Below are 27,471 nucleotides of genomic sequence, written 5' to 3'. Positions count from 1 at the left end.
CAGAAATTGGACACTTCACCATATGCACTTTTTATTAGTTGCAGCTGTTACTGATTATAGCTCCATAATGAAAACTGATGTGGGAAGCTCACCAACTCTGAATCAGCTTCAGGAGATAAACAAAGTTTCTGATATCGACAAATTGTTCAGATTATTCTATGTCCAGTTTAGATTATGTTACAGCTCTAATTGTACCTGTACTGGAGTTTGATTCTTTCCTTGAAAGACCCCTTCAACCGACTTACAAGTTCTCCAGAGTATCTCCTCTGCTATGGGAATTATAACAAGCCAGATTGAAGGTTTGGAAAAAAGCAGCCTCGTGGATAGTGTGACTTCAGTTTCTGAGCCCTTCCTTACCTGCATACCTTTGTGCAGGGTTTCTCACTATCAGCAACTTTAAAATGTGTCGACTTCCACTTCCAGAATACTGGAGGGGCAATTTTAGGAACATCTTAAAGCTGATGAGGTTGAGAAACACTGCCTTAATGGAACCCAGATGGGTTGCAGCATAAAAATAATTTTGTTGTTAGTTGCAAAGTCATGTCCAACCCATTGCGACCCCATGGCCTTCCTGTCCTCTACCATCCTCCGAATTCCATTTAAGCTCATGCCTACTGCTTCAATGACTCCATCCAACCACCTCATTCTCTGCCATCCCTTCTTCTTTTGCCCTCAATCTTTCCCAGCATTAGGCTCTTCTCCAGTGAGTCCTTCCTTCTCATTAGGTGGCCAAAGTATTTGAGTTTCATCTTCAGGATCTGGCCTTCTAAAGAGCAGTCAGGATTGATCTCCTCTAGGACTGACTGGCTTGATTGTCTTGCAGTCCAAGGGACTCGCAGGAGTCTTTTCCAGCACCAGAGTTCAAAGGCCTCAATTCTTTGGTGCTCAGCCTTTCTTATGGTCCAACTTTCACAGCCATACATTGCAACTGGGAAAACCATAACCTGACTATACACTTTTGTTGGCAGGGTCTCTGCATTTTAGTATGCTGTCTAGATTTGCCATAGCTTTCCTTTCCAGGAGAAAGCATCTTTTAACTGTTGATGTCAGATCTGTGTATCTGCCATTCTTCAATGGAAGAAGAAGGAGGTGGGAGTTGGTACAAGTAATCCTTTTTTATGTAACCTGAATATTTTAAGTCTTGTATTGAATCTGTATAACTTGCACATGATATACAACTGGAGACTGGAGACCAGATGCCTGGAAACTTGTTACCTCTTGGAGAGATAGCAAGAGGAGAAGGGGCCATAAAAATTCCAGCTCCAAACTTCCTGGGAAACATTTCTCAACTACATTCCCAGAAAAGTGGGGGGGGGGGAGAGATAACATGTCGCTCTTTGTATTGATGAAATCCACATCAGAATAAGGGAAGGGGTTCTAACTCCCTTTATCTATGCTGTATGCAGGGGTGGGATTCTACCAGTTCGCACCTATTTGCTAGAACCGGTTGTTAACATTCTAAGCAGTTTGGAGAACCGGTTGTTAGAAGAAATTACTGGCCTAATCCTGTAAAGAAGGCAGGAAGGAAATATTCTGGTGTTGCTTATAGAAACTACCTCTCCATTAACCCTTATTAAATTCTTGGCAGGATTAGACTTCCTGTCTCAGGAACGTCTCTGGAGTTGTTTTCCCCTCCTTTGCTGGTACTTTGCTTGTGTGGAGTAATGATTCAAAGTTACAATGGCACTGAAAAAAGTGACTTATGACCGTTTTTCACACTTAACGATTGTTACAGCATCTCCATAGTCATGAGAGGCAGAGGTGAGGAGATGCATGCCTCAATGTGAGTGATATTGAGTTGGCCACACCCAGCCAATGACATGACCATCAAGCCATGTCCACCCAGTCACATGACCACCAAGCCATACCCACCACCTAAGCCACACCCACAGAACCGGTTGTTAAAAAATTGAATCCCGGACTTCCGGTTTGCAACCTTTCGGCGGCGGCAGGGATTCGCGACCGCGCGAATGCCAAGGTTCCCCCGATCCATTTGGATCTGGGGGATATAGCTGCCCCGCAGAGGCAGCTGAAGACAGGGGGGATCCAGCAAGGGGTTTGGGGGTGTCGCAAACCCCCTCCCCAGCTGGCTAAACCCCCTTTTCCCGAGGCGGAGGAACGGCGGTCAGCAATGGCCGCCTCGAAGAAAGCTGCAGCCGGACAAGCAGGTGCAGGAGGGAGGAAGCTGAAAGAAAAGTGAAAGTTGATTCTAACCGGGACAAGACGGGAGAAAGTGGCCTGGAATCTTGAAGGCTGCTAAGTATATATTGTTCCCTGTGAGAGTTTTAAGCTGCGAATATTCTAAAGGGGAAAGTTTTTTTCTTTGTTCTACTCTCCTTCCTAAAGTGACAGCGGGAAAAAAACAAACCTTTTTGGCTGTGAATGGGAAGGGAGAGTGAAAAAAAGAATTAGAGCAAAATTTGAAAATAAGAAGATTGCCTAGAATTACAAAGAGTTTAAAAACTTCCAAAAAATATATTTGAAAAGGATTTGTGATTACTTTAACCCCAGAAAGAGAAAGTGAAGAAGAAGAAGGTATCTAAAAGAAATAGTCTGTTTGGATTGTTTGGTGACTTTGGAACCTTTGGAAATTACTTCTGATTAAATCATTTGGATGGTTGTTTGGAAAAACTTTTTCTCTACACAATGGCATCATCTATGGATGAATTGGAACTTATATATCAAAAATTTGAAAGAGAAAAACAAGGAGGGGAAGATGGTCTTGGCACTATTTTTCAATACTTAGAAATGGCGGTTTATACTTATGTGAAGCAGAATGAGGATAATGGGGACAAAGAAGAAGGAGAAGCCATCTTTGATGAACAAATGACTTTGACTGGAGAAGAGAAAAAGCAAGAGAAAAAGGGAAAAAGGTCTTTAAGATCTGGAAAAATAGCCCAAAAAGAGAAGAATAAGGTGAAAAGGGGACATTATGTTAAGAAACAACAGAAAGGGGAAAGCAGAATAAAAGGGAGGTGGAGAGACAAGGGGTTAAAGAGGACAAGGAGAAGAAGAAACAAGAAAGAAAGGAAGGGATGAGAAGTCCTAATGGTGGGGAGCAAGATGTTAAGAAGCAATTTTTTTTTAGAGATAATGGATAAGCTTTATGGTTAAAGGGATTCTAGAAAGGTACATAAGACTGCATTTTTATACTTGTATTTAGAAGTAAACATAGAAAATTAGAAACAATATGTAACCTAAAATGTGATAAAATATTTAACATAAATTAGTGAAATTTTTGGTTAAGAAAAGGGAGTACTGTAACGAAATATGATTCAAGATTGTGATGTGGGGGGGGTAATAATCTTTGAAAAGCATAAGTGTTCCCACAAAGGCATAATATTTAATTGAAATGGATAAAATGTTTAAGATATAAATGATTGTTAATATTAATGATTAGAATATGGTATACTAGCGAAATTTCTTGTGAAATGAGAATTGAAGTAGAAGGAGGAGGTACTTTTTAACGAAATAATGAGCTATAATATATGATGAGGGATATAATATATAACTATGGAAAATAGGGCTCCCATAAAAGTATGTGATTTAATTGAAAAGTAATGAGTTAAATGTTTAAGATATGAATGAATATTAATACTAATGAATAGATTTGTATCATTTTTGATAATATAGTATAATTTTAGAATGTACCAGACAGAATCCCAATATATGTCATGTGTTTTATATTAAGTATTATAAATGTAGGGGAAAGAGATAAAGGCATCATACTCCATATAGTGTACAGGAGAAGTTTTTTTTTTTTTTTAAAGAAGGAAAATAAAGGGCTGGCTGGAATAGAACAGACAAAGAATAATAAATATTATGATATGAATTGAGAGGAGATAAATAAAATAAAATAAAATTGAGAAAATTTAAAGGAGAGGAGAAGACATATAGAAAACTGAAAATGTTAATAAGATATGAAATGGTATGTAAAATGAATACGAATTTGAATTTGTGTCTGTACCAAGAGTTTTAACCCGGGACTAAGCAACTTTCAGATAAGAGATTTTTTATGCTTTTATGTTTTGTTTTATGTGTATCTATGTATTGTTTGTCTTGAAAATAAAACTTGTTTTAATAAAAAATTGAATCCCACCCCTGGCTGTATGCTTGGAGGCATATTAGACCCTGCTTTGACTAACTTCCTTTCAATAAAGAATTCCTTTTGAAGTACCCAGCTTTCAGAAGTTCATTCTTAAAGTTTGAAGGGGAGAGAGTTTGGGCCTTACAGTTGGTGCACAATGCCTTACCCAAAATACTCTTGTATTTTGCTGTCCTTTTCAGAATGCAGAAGAGCACGAAAACCACGGCCTGAGGATAATGCAAGGCCCAGAATTCTGAGACAGGGAGGAAATTGAATGAGCTAACCCAGGGATAGGAAAAGTTGGCTCTTTTATCACTTATGGACTTCAACTCCCAGAATTCCTGAGTGAGCCATAAAAGGTTCCCCATCCCTGGCCTACTGGTTTTTCAGTTGTGGGGGAAATCAAATTTTTGACTTGAATGGGACTGTTTAATATACAAATGTAGGACATAGGCCAGGGATGGGGAAAGGCCACCTTTTATGGCTCACTCAGGAATTCTGGGAGTTGAAGCCCATAAGTGATAAAAGAGCCAAGTTTCCCTACCCCTGAGCTAATCCTCTACACCCAATATAGAAATATATATTTTCCCTTGATTTGGTTTCATTCAATATTATACCACCAGTTTTACAAATCACACAAACTGTCATTGCTGCTGAACCCTTCCTTCTGGACGGTGTTTAACTCAACTTCACCTTCCTTAGCTTCAGCCTTGAAAAAAAACCTCAATGCAGAAGATTTAATTGGTGAACACCTGCAGGCTTTCTGGAACCACTGTTGCCCCCTTCCCCCTTGCTGATGAAAAGTAATACAGCCCAATGGGGTACCAGACAATAACATTTAACTAAATGAAGAGACTATTAAATGAGGCATCTCAAGCAAATGCTTTCAGGGGAGGCATTTTTCAGGTTTTCCCAAGGGTTGAGAAGAAAGTACTTTTGTCTTGACTGCACACAGAAAATGTGTGTATTTATTTAGTTTTATATTGTCTGCATACTCACCGCATCTGATCATAAGGATAGATCAAAAGTGCATCTCCTGTTTCAAACAAAACATGGTTTCATTCAAACTTAAAGCTAAACCACAAGCTTTTGATTACTTTTTCACAGTTTTTCTACAGAAGGGAAAGTCTTGCAGTTATAATAATTCTCCCTGTGTATGCAGATCACTTTAGCTCTTCTTGTGCAAATATATTGATATGAAAATGCAGACTCTTCCCTTTACAATAGTTTAAAAATAAGTCTCATTTAGATCGTCCCACTTTATATTTGTACATTCTGATGAACGTAATGATGCCAATTTAATTTACATTCACAACAGCCCAAAATTAAAAAGGAGCAATACATAATTTGGGGGAAAGGAGGAATACATAATGACGGGAAAGAAAGTAAAGTAAAAGATAAATAAGACATGGTTCTGTGCACACTAAAAGTGCAGTTTTTATTGCTTGCTTTGGTAAGGACATTTATTGGCTCAGCAGTTTTTGATGAAGGAGGTTTTTTTTTAATTAAAAGATACCTTCATATGAATGCTAGAAGCTTTGTCCCATGCTAGGTCCATGAAGTGCTAGATGGGGAAATAAGTCTGGCTTTGCTATAGCTGATTTGGCCTTTAAAGGTTGCAACAATCCCTTGGCAACTTTGTGTGAGTAAAAATAAGACTAACCTTTCATGTATTATTTGACAGAAGAACAAATGCTAGTTAGCCTATGTTTATGGCAATGGTTTTCCCTGCCAGGATTCTACTGATATAGAAACTTAAAAATTATTCTGAAGGGAATACATAATGAAATTCTTTTATAGCCCTCATTTAAAGCAATGCAGTAAAGAGACAAAAGTAAAAAAAAATAACTTCAACATATTTAACAGAATGTGGAAGTGGCAAGATATGATTGTTAATTCCAGGCATTTAACAGGAAAAAAATGGCCTTTTATTGCAGTTTGCAATTGCATATAAAAAAGGACAGATTTTGGATTAGATACATTGCACTACAAAATTCAATGATGTTGCATTCTCTTCTGCACAAACTTATACTTTTAAATTGTAATAAGACAGCTAAAACAGCATACATCACAGTAGTATCTTAAATTGCTTTCTATTTCTTAGCTCTGCATGCATAGAAAAATATGTGATCATTGAAGAACATGTGAAAAATATGTGATCATCTAAGTTTATAAAAATAAATCCTGTTGCTGAAGTTAACACAGAGAAAAAAACCTTCAGGAAATATAGGCAGAAAACACTGCTGCTGTTGAATTTGTTAAATATGCTTGGCAATTATCACCAACAAAATCCCATGTTTAAACATCTGAAGAAATTATTTGGCACCATTCCTTCTGCAAGTGAGCAGTTTGATAGACAGACTGGAATCAGACTGGCATCAAATCTCAGTACGTTCATTAAGCTTGCAAAAGTTCTGAAATGTAAAAAATAAAGCCATTTTACTGTGTGTATATTTATTTGTTTATTTATTTATATTTTATATTTCTTAATCACCAATCTCCCTCAGATGTACATGCATATTTCTATCACTATCCTCTCTCTCTCTCTCTCTCTCTCTCTCTCTCTCACACACACACACACACACACACACACACTTTGAAAAATGAAACAGTGCTAAAAGCAAAGCTTCCTATTTCCATTCTTCTATCAGTGAAAGAGGGGTGCATTCTCTGTTTCAAGAAAAAACAACATAATAGTGTAACATAAACCATACTTCTCCAACCTGTTGTCCTCCAGATGTACTGGATTACAACTCCTATAATTTCCAGCCAGCAAATGTTCAGAAGACTTCCAGTTTGTTTGTTTGTTTGTTTGTTTGTTTGTTTGTTTCTAAAATTTACTGGCCACCCACCTTGCCATAACGTAATTCTGGACGGCTTACAGACCTAAAAAATACATCTATACACTGAAACCTGAATAGATTAAAACCAAAGATTAAAATCAAGGACACATGGGGAGGATGGGGGCGGAATGGGGGGAGGTGGGATCTATTGTTAATCAATCAACCACCTATACTATGGGGCCCTAGAGGCTAGGCCAATTGGCAGAGACAGGTCTTTAGGCCCTTACAAAAGGATAGGAGGTTTGGGAGCAAACCTCACATCAGGGATAAGAGGTTCCAGGGGGCAGGGGGTGGTAGCAGAGAAGGCACTCCCCCTGGACCCCGCCAGCTTTCCATTGGGCTGACATGACCCACAGCATGCCTCCTCTGCTGGCATTAGTGGGAAGGGCCAATCCCAGTGGGGTGAGATGGTCCCTCTCAAGTAATCTAGACCCATACTATGAAGGGCTTTAATTCAACACCTTGAATTGTACCCAGAAGCAGACTGACAACCAATGCAGCTTGTGGAGCAGTGGTGTTACTGGGGCCATTCTTGGGGGCTTCCTAACAGATTTGAGAATTTCAGTTCCCACAATTCTTAGCATTGCTGACTGCTGATGGCTAGGATTTGAAACCTGCAATCTGGGGGAAAGGCAGTAAGATCTTGTATTTTGTGGAACAGCTATCAGAATCAGGCATACATCATGGATAACTAAATCCAAATCAAGACCATATTTTATTTTATTATTTTATTTATTAAATTTATTTGCCACCCATCTTGCAGCTCAAATTCATGACATCAATGAAGGTGGTTCCTGCATTTCAAATCTTCAAGCTGCAAACCAGAGGTGGTATTCAGCAGGTTCTGACCAGTTCTGGAGAACCGGTAGCGGAAATTTTGAGTATTTTGGAGAACCAACCAATGCCACCTCTGATTGGCCCTGCCCCCATCTATTCTCTGCCTCCCGAGTCCCAGCTGATTGGCTGGGTCTTTTTTGTTGCCCTGCACAGGAGAACGGAGCTGGAAAGTAGGTTGGTGGGGTGGGGAGGGAATGGGATTTTGCAGTAGCCTTTCCCTGCCATGCCCACCAAGCAATGCCACCCACTAAGCCACACCCACAGAACCGTCTGGACGAACACAATACAGAAGCCTGATGATGGCAGATGAGATTCTGCCGAAACATTGCTACAACTTTAAAAGCACAACTATAATGACGTGGGAAAATACCCGAGCAAAGCTGAATACCATACATATATATTTATATATAATTTATATTTTATTTATATATAAATAAAATCAGGAAACAAGCACATAAATCAATAGACATTTTCATGTTTGTTTATTTTTTTTCACTGAAATTGATGAAGAAACAAGATGGAATAAATATAACACTGGAAAAATGAGAAATTGAGTGAAATCCAACTTGGCAGATGTACAGTATTCACATCAGTTGCAGTGGGTCCTAGCATTTCATTGGCACTGGGCCTGTTCATTAAATTAGGTATCTATCTCTGGAGTCTCTAACAACAATTTACAATAATCGTAACTGTGATTGTTTGATTTGGGAAGGAAGGAATAGAGTTAATTCCAATATTATTACATAGATATAAATAACAGCTGCAGTATTATCTGTTCTTATTTTTTGCTACTAAGGGAATATTCAAGAAATTCTTATGTTTATGTACGGAAAAGCAGAGGACAGAATGGTTGAATGATTAAGTTTGATATACCCTTCCTTCTGTAATACATCTAAACAAACATCACTTAATTTCTTAACTTTGGTTGATCAAGTAAGATCAGTGGAAAAGGCATAACAGTTGGGTTTGTTTGTTTGTTTTAGATAACAGGAATGTTTATGGCAGTGGTGGGATTCAAATATTGTTACCACCAGTTCGGTGGGTGTGGCTTGGTGGGCGCGCTTTGCGTATTTCATTGCTAGATCTCTAATTGTACGGTTCAGCCCTATGCAATCAGAGACTGGCAGCAAAACCATCAGCTCCCCCAGTCATAGCTCCAGTGTTGGGTGAGTTGCCAAAAGAAGCAGATGGGAGGAGATGGTCTCTGATCCTACATTTTTCTTGCCACCCCTGCTAGACTGGGGAAAATACTTGGGAAAGTGGCAAAAGAAAAAGAAAGGGAATGGAATTGGAAAATACCCACTAGCTCTCCAATACCACAGTGTCGCTCCTGGTAACTGAAGAATTGATGAAAAAACAGAGACCTACTTCCAGCTCTTAGTGGAGGTAAGGCGGAGAGAGGTGGCTGTTTGGACAGGAGAAAATCCTAGTTGGATAGAACTGTTATTTGCTGGTACCAAAAACAAACAGACCTGGAAAACTGTGCCCAGGAACCAGATGAGAGGAGGCATATCCACAGTCACCTATCATAGCCAATGGAAGCTGAGTAGTTTTCAGCCACTGACTGCATCAGTAAGCCTATCATTAATGAGATGTAGATCATTTGCACTGCAAGGTAAGTGTCAGGAGAAGAAGAAAAATATCATTTTAACATCAGAAAGATAAGCTGAGTGGTGCGGTGGCCTAGAGGTGGAGCTCTCGCCTCACAATCAGGAGGCTGTGAGTTCGATCCTAGGTGTACAGGCAGATATTTCTCTCTCTGGGCACACTGAGAATAATATATCTGCTGAAAAAAAACACCTCCACATTGGCAACAGGAAGTGCATCCGGCCAGTAAACACTCAGCTCTATTCAGTTGCCTAGATGCCATCCCACAAGATTTTGTGGGGCCATTAAAAGAGGATGATGATGATGATCAGATAGATAAGCTATTTCTATGAGAGCCTGGGAATGAGACAAAGGGAGTGTGTCAACACTCTAATGAGAGGTGAAAAGATGCTATCAGGGGCAATAAACTATGCAAGCTAGAAACAGATCTGCTTTCTTAAAGTTCCTGAATATTAGATGATGAAAATAAGCAAGTAAACACACATACACACAAACAATAAGAGCTGAGCATTTCCCTTTTCCCCTGTAAACTGGGTGTCCCGTTTAGAAAGAGAAACTCGAGGTAACCTCTTAACGTCTTGTTTTTCACATAGACTGAGACTTACCCTGCTAAACTGAATGGCAGCAACAGCTGAAGAAACCGACTCATAGAAGACAGCATTCTCTAATTCTAGCTTTCCGTTGAATTTCAGTGCCTTTTTCAAAGAAGCTGCAGTAAGAGAAGGCGGCTTTGTAAAAGAGGAGCAGGAACACCACAAATTAAACATAATTCATAAAAATTATCTTCACTGAAAATTGATACCTGCCTTTGCAATTTGCCAGACAAACATTTATATTATTCTGTTGAGCATCCATATAAATCTAAAAGAGAGGAAATATTTATATATATATTGTTCAGGATTATGAAGCATTTTAAAACTGTTTTATGTAAATAAAAAACATTAATAGAATTAATTCTTATTCCAAGTAGACAAAGGAATGAGAACATAACCCAAAACCCCAATCTTTCTATTTTTCTAAATTAGTATTTACCTTCATTTCTTAATGTCATTATTAGCAATATTTTTTTCCCAAGATTCATAATATTCTTGCTATAGATAAAAAAGCTCTTCAGATTTTACTAGTTTCTAAAACATTCAGCTCTCTTTTTTTTGTTTATGCATACTTTAGGTGTCTGCCTTATTTTATTTTGGCGTTAAGTGCTTGATTTCTAAATCTAATTTTCTTGCTAATTGTGAGGATTTCTTTTTAATTAGATTTAGCCGGTTTATTCATTCTCCTCATACTACTTGCTTTCATAGCCTCCTATCTCATTTGCTTTGCATCAATTTCTTTCAGAACATTTGTTAAGACTTAAGATAAATTTTGTTTTGTTGCTTAAGGACTAATACAGGATTTTTATTTTTTACTTTCATACTAATTGCCTGGACAACTCCAAACATTTTCTTGACACATTCAGGAGTGCTTTGCCATGGATTTCTTCTTAGGCCTGAGAGAGAGTGACTGCCCAAAGTCATCCAGATTGTATAATACAGGAATGTCAAACTTGATTTCATTGAGGGCCGCATCAGGGTTGTGTTTGACCTCAGGAGACAAGGGTGGGCATGGCCAACTCAACATCACTCATGTTGGGGGTGCCTGTGGTAATGCTCTCCAAGTGAAAATGGAGTTCGGGAGGGCTGCATACGACCTCTGTTTTCACTGGCAGAGGGTTGCAGGAGGCAGTTGCAGCCAAAAATGGAGATCATGCAGCCCTCCCAAGCTCCGTTTTTGCTGGTAGAGGCACCATGGGCCAGTCCTTTGCTCTTTCCAGGGCAGCCCCACAAACCAGATCTAAGCACTCTGGGGGATGGATGCGGCCCACGGGCCTTGAGTTTAACACCTCTGGTATAATACAATGAATAGGTGTGTTTGACAGGGAAAATGAAACGAACAATTACAGGTTATACTTAGATGCTAAAAATCAAAGTATTTTACCTTTGTAGAACGTAGACTAATTTTAATATATGGAAATTCTTACAGAAAGATACAGGTAGTAGGTGGCCTGTTGTTAGGAAAGAATGTTTGTCAAGGAAAAAATGGCTATTATAAAGTAAGACTGTGGTTCAGTCCCTTGTTATATGAAGTATCAATTGGGTATAACAGGAAAAGCATAGGGGTTGATGCTGTGGAATCAGATGCTTAAGAAGTGTAAATGGTGAACAACAACACAGAGGCTCAAGGAATGGATGCTGAATGTATGTGAGTTAAATGCAAAACTAAGTGATCAGTACCAAAAAAAAAATCATTGAATGATCTGGTCACATGAGAAGTGAATGACAGTCAATTATATGAGATGGATGGGGTGCATAAGGCAATAATAATTCTTTTTAACGTCCTCCTCTCAAAGTTAAATTTTGGCAAATTAGTACCTCATTCTGCATGAAGTTTATGCCATAAGGAGATTCTGAAGAAATGTTTCAGCAGTGTCTCATATATCTAATATTATCTCTGTTTCCTATCAGAATAATGACAACTGTACTATTCCTTGTTGTATTTGCTTTACTTTTTTTTTTTTTTTAGCAATGATTCATTCAACAAATGTCCATGCATTTCAAAGCAATGAGCTGAACAGGAACATAGTCTAAAGTAATAATAGTACCTACAGTATACTGTATCACATGCTTTAACTTCAGGAGTCAAAGAACAAAAAAAAATCAAGAAACAATCTATTTGAAATCAGTTCTTAGGCCCGGAAGAAAGAAAGGCATACCAGCATTGGGGAGGATTAAATAGAAAGCCAAATACGCAGCTACTAAAAGAAACCCAGAGACAAAATCTAGCAAAATATTAAGAATCTGAAAGAGTAGTTTGAATGGTGAAGGGCAATAAACTAAAAAAGGATGCAGTATTTGATTCAACTATTACATGGTCCACTAATTTTGTATATAAATGTTGAAAACAATTAACATTTGTTCTGAACTTACTCAAAGGTCTTACCAAATACATTGCAGGCTGAGGGGGGGTGTCACAAATTGTATTCCAAATAGCCACTAGGGGAAGGCGTTCTATAATATAAACATCCCTAACATAGCATGGTTTTGTATCTCAGATTAACACGAATGCAATTTGTACAGTACAGCAAATGGTTTGATGGAAGAAGCTCTGTCCTACAATTTGGGCTGGCTTCAGGAACTCAGGATGGGGGCTACAATTTTGTGCTGGTTCACCTCCTTCCTCTGCGACTGGTCCCAATCAGTGCTGATGGGGGCAAGAGATCCACCCTGCAGCCCTTGCTTCATGGGGTGCTGCAGGACTCAACAGTCTTTCCACTCCTTTTTAATATCTTCATGAAGCCACTGGATGAGATCATCATTCACCATGAGATGAGGTATCATCAGTCGGTTGATGACCCTCCAGCTTTATATCTCTGTCCCAAGCAAAATAACTGATGCTGTGGATACCCTTTTGTGGTGCTTGGAAGCTGTGGAGGTCTGGTTGGGGAACTAAAGCCTGGTGAGACAGAGTGGCTGTGGATGAGAAACTTCTCTCTGTCTGGAAATTTATCATCTTTGGTCCTGGATAGGTTTGCACTGCCCCAGATGGACCTGGTGCATAATTTGTGAATCTTACTGGATTCACAGATCCTGCTCATGGAGCAGGTGGCAGTTGTGGCTATGAGGACCATTGCACAACTTCATGTGTGCTAGTTATGCCCTTTTCTGGATCAAGCTCTTCTTTCAGATATTCACATCCTGATCATCTTCTATATGAACTATTACAATATGCTCTACATGGGCTACCCTTGAAGAGTATCTGGAAGCTGCAACTGGTACAGAATGGGCATCCCTTGAGTTGCAATGTAACACCTTTGCCACACAACCCACATTGGGTGCCAATTTGCTTCTTGTTCAAATTCAAAGTGGTGATAATCACCTTTAAAGCCTTCCCAGGCATTCAACCAGTTTCCATTTACATCACATTGACCATCCACCCAGTCAGGCAGGGAGGGTATTTTGTGAATCTCATCAGTTAAAGAATTTGGACTGGTGGAATCCAGAAAAAAGAGCCATCTCTGCTGTCACCTCCATCGTCTGGAACACCTTATTTCCAGAGGTGAAGTGGCCCCCCAAAAGAGTGCTAAAATCTGGCTCTGATAGTTGTCATGGGGTTTTAAGAGACATAAGAAACCTGAGGTGGTTGGTGATTTATTTTTTTATTTTATTTATTTATTTATTTGATTTGCCAATTGTTTACAAGATAATAAGTATAAGTGTATACATAGTTGTGAATACATGAAATGGGTACATATAAGAAAAATAAAAGAAGAATAAGAGAAACAATAGGACAGGGACGGTAGGCACGTTGGTGCACTTATGCACGCCCCCTACAGGCCTCTTAGGAAAGGGGTGAGGTCAATAGTAGACAGTCTAAGGTTAAAGTTTTTGGGGTTTGGGGAAGAAACTACAGAGTCGGGTAGAGTATTCCAGACATTGACCACTCTATTGCTGAAGTCGTATTTCCTGCATGTGAGGGTGCTTCCTCCAGTTCTGTCATTTTTTAATAGCTCAGTTTTTAACTTTGTTTGTAAGTCTGATTTAATTCTGTTTTATTTACGCTTTTATACTACAGCATGTTTCTTGTAAACCACCAGAGTCATTCAAGTGATATGGGCAATATAGAAATGTAATAGATAAATAAATAAAATCTAGACCAAAATTAACATAGGAAGAAAAGAAAATACAGAGTGAAACTTTAATTTTACAAATAGGCAGTGCCAGTCTATTGACTTTGTTGGCAACTTCAACCAACTAAATGTAGAATAGATTTCATTTAAAAAGTAGATGACAATGAAGACATAGATCATAAATACCTGAATAAGTACAGAGATACCAGTGTAGTCAAAGAAAGTCAAGCCACTGCAGTCAAATATTAGATTGTGCCTTTCACTGGGATGCTGTTGTAAGGATGAACATCTTAGATCAGCAAATGCAGGATCTACATTCCCTTCTGGAAGAAGTAGAAATTTCCAAATGAATAAACTTTTCTAGAAATTAAAAAATATGGACCTTTCCTTCCAGAATGAATGCCAATCTGTGTTATTTTGGGTTTTCTTCCAAGTCCCGGACTCTATATGTTTGTTAAGCTGCAGAAGCCGCAGTGTGAATAATGTTGCAGGCATAAGCCATTTTTCTAATTCTCCACAAGGTCAGTGATATAGAAGAACTGAAGAATGAACAAGCAACCAACTGTTCCTAGAAGTATAACCCATGAAAATAAGCAAGATCCAGGGCATATATCTGTTTCACGTGTGAAGACATAGCAATAGCAATAGCACTTAGACTTATATACTGCTTCATAGTGCTTTACAACCATCTCTAAACAGAATCAACATATTGTCCCAAAAATCGGGTTCCTCATTTTGCCCACTTTGGAAGGCTGGAAGGCCGAGTCAATTTTGAGTTGGTGAGAATCGAACTGCTGGCAGACAGCAGAATTAGCTGCAATACTGCATTCTACCCATTGCGCCACCACAGCAATAGTCCAAGGATGTCAGATGTGAGATACTGATACTATTAGGTTATTCTAAGTCAGCGGTCACCAACTGGTGGGCCACAGCCCACCAGTGGGCCATGAGAAAATTTTGGTGGGCCACAGAGAAATCTCACCCCCAGAGCATCCCCCCAAAGCAATTAATCCAGGATGCGTAGAAACACAAGGCTGCACCACCCACATGGCCTGCGGGAACCTTCCCCGCCCACTCACTCCTTACCCAGCAAACTTAACTGCTAAATTGCTATTTTTCCTTTTTTCGACCATCAGGTGTTCTGCTGTGCCAGGAGATTTAGATTAGCTAGGAAGCAGGAAATGGTTGGATTTCTTGCTTTCTAGCTAGTCTTTAGATCTTTGGCTCTGCTTTTAAGCAGGGCCGAACCTCCCTTAGGACTGAAGGTTCTATTATTCAGTGCAGACCCACGGCAAGCAAATTTGAGAGACTAAGCTAGCCGATGGCAGACAGATAGATCACTCAATGATTCTGTGAGCAACTCAATCTGCCTGCCTTCTTTCCCTGTTTTTGGGTAAAAGTTGCTCTTTTTTAATAAAAAATTCAATATTTACATGCCTGGTTGTTGTGAGTTAATTTTTTGAGTTTGCTTGGATTTGGATTCTGGGATGCACACAATGGAAGAATCAATATTATCATAAGCAATAGCAATAGCAGTATGAAGCATATACCACTTCACAATGCTTCATAGCACTCTTTAAACCATTTACAGAATCAGCATATTGTCCCCAACAATCTGTGTCCTCATTTTACCGATCCCAGAACGATGGAAGGATAAGTCAACCTTGAGGAGGTGAGATTCGAACTGCTGAATTGCTGGCAGTCGGCCGTCAGCAGAATTAGCCTGCAATACTATATTGCTACTCTTCTACTGTGCCATTATTCTTCTACAGTTTGCTCACCTTTGCATTCCTTGTCTCCTATGGCTTCTACATAAATTAATAAATGGAAGGCCCTTTAAATTAAATAGTCAGCACAATCTCCTCCTTCCATCAACTGAGGGTACATCAATTACACTACAGGGAACAATCTGATATCCTTTTTTGGGATTCATACCATATAGACATGCCTTCTAGGCCAGTGTTTCTCAACCTTGGTAACTTTAGGTTCTGTGGATTTCAACTGAACTTCCAACATTTCTGGGTGGGGAATTCTGGGAGCTGAAGTTCACAAATTTTCAAGCTGTCAAAGTTGAGAAACCCTATTCTATTCCTTTCCCTTCCTATGCCAGATGGAAGGTATGTGGACAGCAGTAAATTGGATTCTTTCCCACAATACAACAACCTGACAATCTCCTTGAGGGAAATGGGCACTCTAAAAACATGAAATATAAATAAATTAATTAACAGGAAAATTAAGCACTGATTATTTCTTGAATTATTCACTCACCATGGCAGTTTCCATTGGATAATGAAGTAAGTAATATGTTCTGTTCATACTGAAACAAAAAAGAAAGCAGCATGGTTGATTGCAATGCTAATTTTTATTTTCTGCTTCAAAAATGCTTATTCTGACTGTTATGAATACAGTGTATTTCCCTTGCTAAGAACCCTGACAGTTATTTTTCTACTATTTCTAAAATCATCAGGTTTCTTCATGATAAACCTTCAAGAACTTGGTTGCCAGAGAAATAATAATATTATTTAAAAGGGCATATTATATACAGATCAAACAAAAAGACAATTTGAATACAGTTTCCCTGGAAGCATGCTTACAGAAACAGGTTTCCAAGAATTGCTAAGGCTATGGGAAAAATTTACAGCATTGTTATTACCTGGGATGCAAAACTAACCCATAATGAAAAATAACAACGAGAAAGCTGAAAACTTCCCAGGTTTTTTTTATTATTATTATTATTTACTGGCAGCAGTGTTGAAACAGAGGCAAAACACCAGTCATTTTATTTGATTTCTTTCATTCACTGTAGTAACATGGATGGAAAGTGATGATTAATTTTAAAGTTGACTAAGAGACTGTGCGTGAAATTAGCCAACGTGCTTCCCTCCAGATGTAGAACTATCAGCATTCAGGCATACCTGTTTGATTTATAGGTAAAATAATGCCACTGTTTCCAGATAGCCTTCAAAAAGTCTCATGTTTATATATCCCACTTTCCACCAACATTGATTCCCTAGCTCCATTCTTGATTTGAGACACAATGCTTGATGCATTTCCTTTGCAAAGGAATTACGTTTTTATTCTAGTGTTCAATCATTAACACAGATTAGAATAATCACCATCACAGATTAGAACCAACAGAAAACTATTATTTGCTTTAAATCAGGAAGGGAAAGATTGGTAGTATTTGAAAAGAAAAATGAAAGGCAGAAGGTGTGCGTGAGCTCAGGAGGCATTTACTTAACAATCACAATTGGGACAGCAACTCCATTGCTAAATGACATAGTTGCTAAGACAGAGACACATGTGACTGTGATGGATTTACAATCTCACTTCGGCTGCTGGTAAGTGAGACATCACATGATCAAAATCTGTTATTTTACTGCCAGCTTCTCTACTGACTCTGCTTGTCAGAAGACTAGGAAGCATGCAATTGATTATTTTATGGCTGAGAGGATGTTGCACTCATTGTAAGTGTGAGACCAGTTGTAAAATTAATTTTTCAGTGCTGCCATAACTTTAGTCACTAAGCAGGACAGTTAGTAAGCGAGGACTAGCTGTATGTGTAGAAAAAGCAGAACCTGGGACGGAGTTAAAAGAGGGATCAGCCTAGAATCCTTACATAGCCACAAGCGAACTAAGCCCAAGTCCAACTCCCTTGAATTCCGTTGATCCATATCTAACTCCAAGCAAGTGCTGACCTTTAGTTGAGAAGATTCCTGTGCATAGGTTTTTAGCAATAAATACGTTTAATTAAACCTTCATGTGTAGACCTGGTCTTTCAAGCCTGACAGTATGCCTTGTTTGACAAGACATGTATCTTGCATCAATACTAACTGCATTTCAAGGACACTCTTTTTTAGACAGAAAGGAACAATAAAGTTTTGCAGGCAGATATTGCTATTTGTATTGATGGGTTCATATTTTGCCCTCAATCTCTTTTTTGAGTATAATATGCTTTCTCTGGCAATACTTGGGACAATTGAAGAGCCACATCTAAAACTGTTATAGCAAAACACACTTAAGTTCTCAAGCTTTAAACAGAAAGGAACTTGCTTCTATTTGATTCCCTCATTTCTATTTCTATAGTTATCTACTTCATTAAATGCCAAATCCATTAAGTTTTAGAAACAGCTAAATCATTTCTGGAAGCTCTGAAAGGTTATAAAGCACTTATTGTTGTCTCTTTTGTAGATAAAATCCGCTGGTATTATGTCTAAGGATTACTTAAAATGAGGGGTGGGATTCAAATTTTTTAACAACCGGTGCTGTGGGTGTGGCATAGGTGGTGGGCGTGGCTTGGTGGTCATGTGACTGGGTGGACGTGGCTTGGTGGTCATGTTATTGATTGGATGTGGCCAACTCAATATCACTCACATCAAGGCATGCATCTCCTCGCCTGGCCTCTCAAGACTGTGGGGATGCTGCAACAGTCGTAAGTGTGAAAAATGATCATGTCACATTTTTCAGTGCCATTGTAACTTTGAATGGTCACACAAGCAAAGTACCAGGAAAGGAGGGGAAAAAAAAACTCCAGACAGAAAGTCTAGTCCTGCCAAGAATGTAATAAGGGTTAACAGAGAGGCAGTTTCTGTAAGCAACACCAGAATGTTTCCTTCCTGCCTGTCTTGCAGGATTAGGCCAGTAATTTCTTCTAACAACCGGTTCTCCTAACTGCTTAGAATGTTAACAACCGGTTCTACTGAATAGATGTGAACTGGTAGAATCCCACCCCTGCTTAAAATAACACTGACAGCTCCTCATTCTATGAATTTGCCTAATCATCTTCAGAGGATAAATTCTTCCCATCAACCCATCCATTCCCAGCATACCTCATGTTTAACAGAATTCTTGACTTCTACAAGCTCTACAAGTCATCGCAATTCAGACAATTTCAACAGAGGCTTTATCAGTCTGTATGTGTGTATGTATTGGTGTTCTTGCTGAGCATCAGAATTATCTACCTTAATTTCTTGCCCTATTGGATCCTAGCTCCTAGTTCTAATCAGATTACTACTTTAGGGCCATTTCAAATCGTAATTGATTGCATTCCATATTTTCAAAAATTATTTTTATGGTTAGAGAGAATTTGTACTGTATAATCAAAGTCTTTGCTTACAGTGCTGGATGATCTGCTGCTTTGAAAAATCAATCTTATTTTTCTCAACCATATTTAAGTGAAATCAGCAGAAATATTTCTATAGCAATAGAATTAAATGTGATGTGCCAGCAGATCCAGAACTGTTTCACAAGAGGAGGATTCATTGGAGAAGGGGAAAACGGGCAATGTTTTTCTCTAATAATCAGCATTTGTTCCGTGGATAACTGTCTATTTATACCTCCTCCCATACTTACACCTCCTTTAAAGGTAAAGGTTTTTCCTGTCCAATCGTGCCCAGCACTAGGGGATGGTGCTTATCTTAATTTCTTAGTCGACGGATCCAGCATTGTCCAAAACATTTCTGTGGTCATGTGGCCAACATGGCTATACACCAAAAGCACAGGGAACGCTGTTACCTTCCCACTGAAATAGTATCTAATTAGCTACTTGCATTTGCAATTTTGCATGCTTTCAAACTACTAGATGGGTAAGAGCTGGGGCAAGTAATGGGAGCTCACCTCGTCACACAGCACTCAGGTCTCAAACCTGGGCTGTCAGTTTTCCAGCTGACAAGCCCATCATCTTAACTGCTAAGCCATTGCACCCCCTCAAGTCTCCTTTAGTCAGATATTTCAGAAATAAAATTAGAAAGCTTTTATTGGAGTAGGATAGGGTGAATGGAAGGAAAGAAAATACTTGGCAACAAATGAGTTTAGGTTCAGAGAGGACTCTTTTCAGAAAGTTGGAATTTGCTATAGGTCACTGTAAGCAAAAGAGAGCTGGGGAGAAGTCCAACTGAGCATTGCAGGTCCCCTTTTGACATAGTGTGAAATTCTTAGTCATGACCTTTTCCCAGCAATACAAAATACAATCACTTAACTGCAAATCTGGAGGCCAAATTAATGTTCATTTTTCCCTTCTCTTTATTAAGTGGATCTTACCTTGGTCATATCTTCCGACAGCTGCTGTGCACATGTCCACTCTTTATGGATTATTTCTAATATGTTGGCGTAAAACTTCTTGGCATTCAGAAAGACTAATGGGTTATTCACTGACACTATTTTCACTGGTTGTGAAGATTCCTTTAGAATAAAAAAAACCCAATACTTTAGAAAATAAAATATTTTAAATGCTTTATAACACATAACCCCTGCGTTATCAACATGAATATTAGGAGCACAATCAAATGCATTTCCAAATAGACCAATGACAACATGATTTAGGTTAGTACTGGTTGAACTAACAGATCTGAGCTACAATAATGGGGAATTACTAAACCGCAGTGAAGAAGTTTTTGTATCTCTTGGAAGTCTGGATTTTTGCAGCCCTGCTAAATCTGATATCCATACAATTATTGACTCTGAGCAATTGTTCTTGATACATAAATTCCTCAATAATATTGTTATTCTGTCAGAACTTGTGCTTGCAAGCCTACATTTTTGTAGAGTTCCTTTAATTTCATATTTAAATTTGCTGCTTTATTGGAAATTTCTGTTTATCATAAAGTTCAATAGACTATACAAAATAAAATATTATCATCCAAACCCAAAGGAAATGAAGCAGAGATATCAACTCACAGCAAGTTGATAGCCACAATGTAAAAAAATTCCAGACTTCTCCTCAATAATTTTGTCTTAGTTTAAATTAAGGGGATGCCATGGGTATGCCTTGAATTGCCATGAAATAGGATTGCCACTAAATTGTGAATGAACAAGTGAGATGAATGAAATCACATTTCTCTCATCGCTTTGGAGTACATATGAGCAAAGCCTGCACACACAACCCTCAACCCTCTTGGTCATCTGGAAAAAGAACTGAAATCTTGACATTTCTATATGCAACAACTTCGGAGAGGAGGAGCAAAGAATTTTTTCAAACGACAAAAAAGAACAACAAAATTAAGCTTACAAAGTCCACTTCTGTTTTGAATCTGCATTCTGTTTCATTCATGTGCTTCAAGCTCAGTGTTGTTGCTCTATGACAAATGTATAGAAGAATGTGTAACAAATACATAAAATAGAAAATCTTTTTAAAAATCAAGTGTTTTTCTTGTGGTCCTATTCCAAGTGTTCCAGATGCTGTAAATTAGTACCTAGCATAAGGTGCCTGCATGTTTAAATCATAGCATTCATATTATATTCTAAGAATGCTTAATATTTAAGCTAATCATAGAAGTAGTATATTTATCTATGTTGTCTTGCTGGTCATGAAAGATAAGCATTCTCCTGGTAGATTTTACATAATTTTTTTTATACACTGCTCAAAAAAATAAAGGGAACATAAAAATAAGACATCCTAGATCTGAATGAATGAAATATTCTTATTAAATACTTTGTTCATTACATAGTTGAATGTGCTGACAACAAAATCACACAAAAATTATCAATGGAAATCAAATTTAGCAACCCATGGAGGTCTGGATTTGGAGTTACACTCAAAATTAAAGTGGAAAAAAACTCTACAGGCTGATCCAACTTTGATGTAATGTCCTTAAAACAAGTCAAAATGAGGCTCAGTAGTAGTGTGTGGCCTCCACGTGCCTGTATGACCTCCCTACAACACCTGGGCATGCTCCTGGTGAGGTGGTGGATGGTCTCCTGAGGGATCTCCTCCCACACCTGGACTAAAGCATCCCCCAACTCCTGGACAGTCTGTGGTGCAATGTGGCGTTGATGAATGGAGCGAGACATGATGTCCCAGATGTGCTCAATTGGATTCAGTTCTGGGGAACGGATGGGCCAGTCCATAGCATCAATGCCTTCATCTTGCAGGAACTGCTGACACATTCCAGCCAGATGAGGTCTAGCATTGTCGTGCATTAGGAGGAACCCAGGGCCAACAGCACCAGCATATGGTCTCAGAAGGGGTCTGAGGATCTCATCTTGGTACCTCATGGCAGTCAGGCTACCTCTGGCGAGCACATGGAGGGCTGTGTGGCCCCCTAAAGAAATGCCACCCCACACCATTACTGACCCACTGCCAAACCGGTCATGCTAGAGGATGTTGCAGGTAGCAGAACATTCTCCATGGCATCTCCAGACCCTGTCCTGTCACATATGCTCAGTGTTTACCTGCTTTCATCTGTGAAGAGCACAGGGCACCTGTTGTGTCCCTGACTAGCTAAGTCTTCAACCTGGTCCGCATTTTGAGCGGGACCATCTTACTGTTCCCATTGGTTGGTGCCGTTTGACAGCAGACTATATAAGGAGCTGTCAAACGGCATCAACTGGGTTTTTTGGAGCTCCGGCTCCAGCCAGCCGGCTGCCAGCCCAGCTGGGCAGCCACGTTAATCTGTTACTGCTTCAATAAAGAAACGTTATTCTTCAGCTCCTGTGTCTGCCTGGTGTGTCCGTCAGACCAATACAACACTGGCGACGAGGGTGGGATGTCAGAAGAGACACCCAGGCAAGAAGCTAAGTCACTGAAGAAAGAGCTGAAGCCACAGAATGTCTGGAGCCGCAGACAGTCTCTGCGCGCGCCAAATTTAAAGAGCCTCCTCAGCTGAGGAAAAGAAGTCTCCCTGAGCTGAGAAGAAAGTCTCCCTGAGCTGAGGAAAAGAAGTCTCCCTGAGCTGAGGAGAAAGTTACTGCCTGACAGGCACTCTAGCCTCCCGTGCGAAAGGCACCCCTGTTAGCGCTACCAAAAGCGCAGAAGTCTGAAAAGCCTCCCCAGTCGAGGAACAGACGTCGCCTCAAGGCCCGTGAAGGCTGGCGAAACCCCCGTTGGCGCTACCAAAAGCGCAGAAGTCTGAAAAGCCTCCCCAGTCGAGGAACAGACGTCGCCTCAAGGCCCGTGAAGGCTGGCGAAAAAACCCCCACCCCGTGGGCGCTACAAGAGCGCAAAAGCCTACAGCCTCTAGCAGAGGTCCAGATTTCGCCTCAAGGCCGTGAAGGCCGGCGAGACTACACTTCCACCCCCCCCCACCGATCCGGCCGCTGTTACCGTCGCTGCCGCCGCCGCGCAACCCCGACAGCCGCTCCCGCCAAGGACGCCGAGCGCCTCCGCTGCAGCCGCTCCCGCCGAGGACGCCGCTGCGGCCTCCGCTCTTCTGACGCCGCTGCGGCCTCCGCTCTTCAGCCGCCGCGGCCACCGTTCTTCAGCCGCCGCCGCGGCCTCCACTCTTCAGCCGCCGCTGCGGCCTCCGCTGCCGCCGCCGCGCCTCCGCTCTTCTGCCGCCGCTGCGGCCTCCACTCTTCAGCCGCGGCCTCCGCTGCCGCCGCCGCGGCCTCCGCTGTTTCTGTTTCTGACCGTTTGAGCAGCTACATGCACATTTGTGGCCCACTGGAGGTCATTTTACAGGGCTCTGGCAGTGCTCCTCCTGTCCCTCCTTGCACAAAGGTGGAGGTAGCGGTCCTGATGCTGGGTTGTTGCCCTCCTACAGCCTCCTCCACATCTGATGTACTGGCCTGTCTCCTGGTAGTGCCTCCATGCTCTGGACACTATGCTGACAGACACAGCAAACCTTCTTGCCACAGCTCGCATTGCTGTGCCATCCTGGATGAGCTGCACTACCTGAGCCATTTGTGTGGGTTGTAGACTCCGTCTCATGCTACCACTAGAGTGAAAGCACCACCAGCATTCAAAAGTGACCAAACAAGGTTTACCTTGAGTTTGTATCTATTGTGTGCTCTTGTATTGTTACAGTTGAAGCTGAAGTATTCATTGACAGGTAGGACATTGCAATGTATAATTTTATGTACTATACTTTGATCAGACTGAAGGCGTCGTAGTTCTAGGTTGTCTAGGTCTAGAATTTCAAGTCTGGTGGCATGAGGTATTTTGCAACTAGTAGAGGAGTGGAGAATTCTTCTTGTGAAATATTTCTGGACTTTCTCCACTATATTAATATCAGATACATAATGCGGGTTACAGACTAATGAGCTGTATTCAAGTATTGGTCTAGCAAAAGTTTTGTATGCTCTAGTTATTAGTATAATATTACCAGAGAAAAATCTACGTAAGATTAGGTTAACAATTCTTAACGCCTTTTTGGCTATGTAGTTACAGTGGGCTCTAGCACTTAGATCATTAGAGATGAGTACTCCAAAATCCTTGACAGAGTTTGGATCATCAACAAGGTCTTGACTATTCAGCCTGTATTTTATTTTCTGATTTTTTTTGCCAATATGTAGGACAGAGCATTTATTTGTTGAGATTTGAAGTTGCCATTTGCTTGACCATTCTGATACATAGTCAAGGTCTTTTTGAAGGCTAGCAGTATTGTCTGTGGTGTTGAATAGCTTTACATCATCAGCAAAGAGAATGCAGTTGCTCTTGATATGATCACAGAGGTCATTTATGTAGAGTATGAAGAGAGCTGGTCCTAGAACACTGCCTTGGGGGACACCACTGTTGACAGATACAGAATTTGATAGGACGCTCCCAGTTTTGGCCATTTGTTGTCTGTTTGACAGGAATGCTTCTATCCAGTTATGCAGTTGTCCAGAGATACCATAAGATTTTAGTTTTAGGAGTAGTTTGTTGTGTACCACTGAATCAAAGGCTTTACAGAAGTCTATGTAAATTGCGTCTATTTCTTTGCCCTGATTGAGTTGTGTAGTCCATATGTTTTTGCAGTGTTACAGGATAGTTTTTTTCTGAAACCAAATTGTTGTTAGAGAGTAGGTTGTTTGTCTCTAAGTGGAGGATAATGGATTGGTTAATAATTGATTCCATGACTTTACAGGATTAGATGAGCAACAAGCAGATGTTTGACTTTACCCTTGATTACCATTTTCCCCACTGCAAAGGATCATCTTTTGAGTATGTGCTTACTTTGATCCTTGCAATAGTCCTCCACTCTGAAAACTGACCTTCTGAAAAAGAGTCAAGGGCCTACTCAACTAATAATTCTTAGTCATTATAGCTAAAGTCATACAAGTAAATGTGAGAATTAGTTCTCGTGATCAAAAGTAAAAGATGTGGTATCAGATCTGTCTGTTACCAAAGCTAGAAAAGATGGGTATGGTTTCACTCACCCCAAGACAAGTATAAGTAGTCTTTAACTTACAATCACAATAGGAACCAGGATTTTGATGCTAATTGGTGCAGTTATTAAGTGAGTCATCATGTGACCAGACTCAAATTTTACAACCATTTTACTGCAGTCCTTAAACAAATCATGTGGCTGTTAAAGTGAATCACCTGGTCATTAAGTGAATCTGGCTTACCCGATTGACTTTGGTTGTTGGAAGCCAGCCGGGAAGGTGGCAAATTGTGATTACCTGACTACAAGACATGGCAACTGTTGTGAGTGCAAGCCGATTATCAAGCCTTAAATTGTAATTGTGTGAGGCAAGCAGTGGTGGGATTCAAATTTTTTTACTACGGTTCTGTGGGCGTGGCTTGGTGGGCGTGGCAGGGGAAGGATACTGTAAAATCTCCAGTCAAAGGTGGTATTTGTCAGTTCTCTGAACTACTCAAAATTTCCGCTACCAGTGCTCCAGAACTGGTCAGAACCTGCTGAATACCACCTCTGGAGGCAAGTCACCTTTTCCGAGGTCATGATATTTTTGAGCCGTTCTGCTTGAACAGTCATAAGTTAAGGACTTATGTACAAACACAGACCTGTAATTTCTAACCTCTTTCACACAGCAGGTAGGAGAAAGAGGCACAGGAATTTGAACACTTATTGCAGTATACATAGAACTGGCACTTGATATACAGCAGCTACTGGAATTCTTTTGAAAATACCCTCTTGACTTTGGTACTATAAATAAGAAGTTCTTGTGTCCTTATGGGCCTATTTATCTGTTCTAATCAAACTTGTCAAGAATAAATCTGACTGAAATAGCAGAATAATTATATTTCCAACTCATTAAAACTTCCAAGATTATTTGTAGGATGTTAAAAAAAAAAAAGCTGAACAGTTATACATAACAAAAGCAATTTGTAGTATACATTTGTCATGAGCAGAACAGAATCATTCAGCATTTCCAGAAATTATTGGCTTCTAAAAACATTTTAAAAGGCCTCACCTTGAAAAACGGAAAACCACTATAACTATTGTGCAGACGACGCCATACAGTAACCCTACATTAGCAGCAAAGCAAACTGTAAACACGTAAGTGCTGACCCATATACTCTGAAAGATACCAAAGATGAAAACATAGTTCATAATTAGATATACACAATTCTTTTTCCTGGTGGTTTTATTATATAATTAACATTTTCATTACTTTAATTAGAAACAAACAAATGTAAAATCTGAAAAGCTATTTTACAAGATATATATTTTAAATTTAAATAATTTAACAATCGTATACCTCAGAAGATATTGGCCTTCTAAACTGGTAAAGGAAAAATAGTTCATTCTCTAGAACATTGAGCATCTACTAAAGCATATATAAAATTAAGACTGTGCAAAGCATGCATAAGGAGTGCTTTGCAAACCAAGTTAATGAAGCCCTCCAGCCCTCCTTCTCAAAGCACTGAAGCAATTGCATCCTCTGAAAATTAGAAAAGCAGATGTGGATCCACATACATGTGGAAACAACCAGGGAAAGCATGATTATATATATTTCAGAATATATTTCTATGCATGCCTCTTCTGCCTTCTTAGATCATATCCTTATAAGGTTGACTGCTTGTACTCAAAAGACTATATAGCATTCTGACATCTTTTTGATTTCTTATGAAACAAAAATATCATAGCATGGAAAAGAAGGAAAAATCACGAATGCAAAATTAAAAGTGCCTTTTAACAAATCCGGCTGTTAAACCATATTTATTTTTTATTTGCTTGGAAATTTTCATATGTTTCTTATTTTAATGCCACTGTGTTTCAAAATCCTTGCTTTTCATTTCAGAGTATAATTGTGATGTAGAAATTTTGCTGCAAAGTGTTCCCACTGAACACTGGGTAAAACATTATATTCTAATCAGAAAAACCAGCTATTTGTTTTTAGAAACAAAACAGAAGCTGGAATAGTCAGGAATTATGACAAAGATCCACTTCATCCCTAGCATATGGAATTTTAAGGAAATCAAAATGATGATCCTCTGGTGACTAACTGACATTTGAATGAGGCAGTCTGATTATTTTCAATCTCTTCTATTGTGGATAAATTCCTATATAAAATTATATCACAATGCATGGTCCTTAGAGCAAATTTGCCAAATTGAAATTATAATCACATCTGGAGTGAAGTCATTTCTTTACAAAAGCACTGAAGCATAGAACTTGGAAAAATGACTGGCTCAGCACTTACATATTAAAATGATGACTATGAATTTCAAGCAGAAGACAAGGAGATAACAAACAGAGGCTCAGGAAAACTTCATACGAATTGTGAATAGTAACAAATAAAAATCACAGTTTAAAACAAGAACC

The 27,471-nt window shown here is 39.5% G+C and overlaps 1 protein-coding gene across 2 annotated transcripts in view; it reads right to left on the bottom strand.

The window, feature by feature from the left end:
• Positions 1-6,107: 6,107 nt before the first annotated feature.
• The window catches only part of SLC26A7 (solute carrier family 26 member 7), a 52,245-nt gene continuing 30,881 nt past the window's right edge, over positions 6,108-27,471 (bottom strand). Inside the window, exons 11-18 of one of the 2 annotated variants that reach the window (XM_026690979.2) lie at positions 26,117-26,223; positions 21,048-21,114; positions 20,081-20,221; positions 16,310-16,358; positions 14,228-14,364; positions 10,182-10,236; positions 9,981-10,084; positions 6,108-6,501 (exon numbers count right to left, since the gene is read on the bottom strand). In XM_026690979.2, coding sequence (XP_026546764.1) covers positions 6,466-6,501; positions 9,981-10,084; positions 10,182-10,236; positions 14,228-14,364; positions 16,310-16,358; positions 20,081-20,221; positions 21,048-21,114; positions 26,117-26,223 — 696 coding nt within the window. In that variant the 3' untranslated portion in view covers positions 6,108-6,465. The remainder of the gene's footprint in view (positions 6,502-9,980; positions 10,085-10,181; positions 10,237-14,227; positions 14,365-16,309; positions 16,359-20,080; positions 20,222-21,047; positions 21,115-26,116; positions 26,224-27,471) is intronic. The other variant, XM_026690972.2, reaches the window with a different exon arrangement.

The sequence above is a fragment of the Notechis scutatus genome, chromosome 3, assembly GCF_049901735.1.
Source record: "Notechis scutatus isolate UNSWTSFEM ecotype Mainland chromosome 3, rNotScu1.2, whole genome shotgun sequence".
Taxonomy (NCBI): Eukaryota; Metazoa; Chordata; class Lepidosauria; order Squamata; family Elapidae; genus Notechis; species Notechis scutatus.
This window is presented reverse-complemented; position numbering and strand designations above follow the sequence as displayed.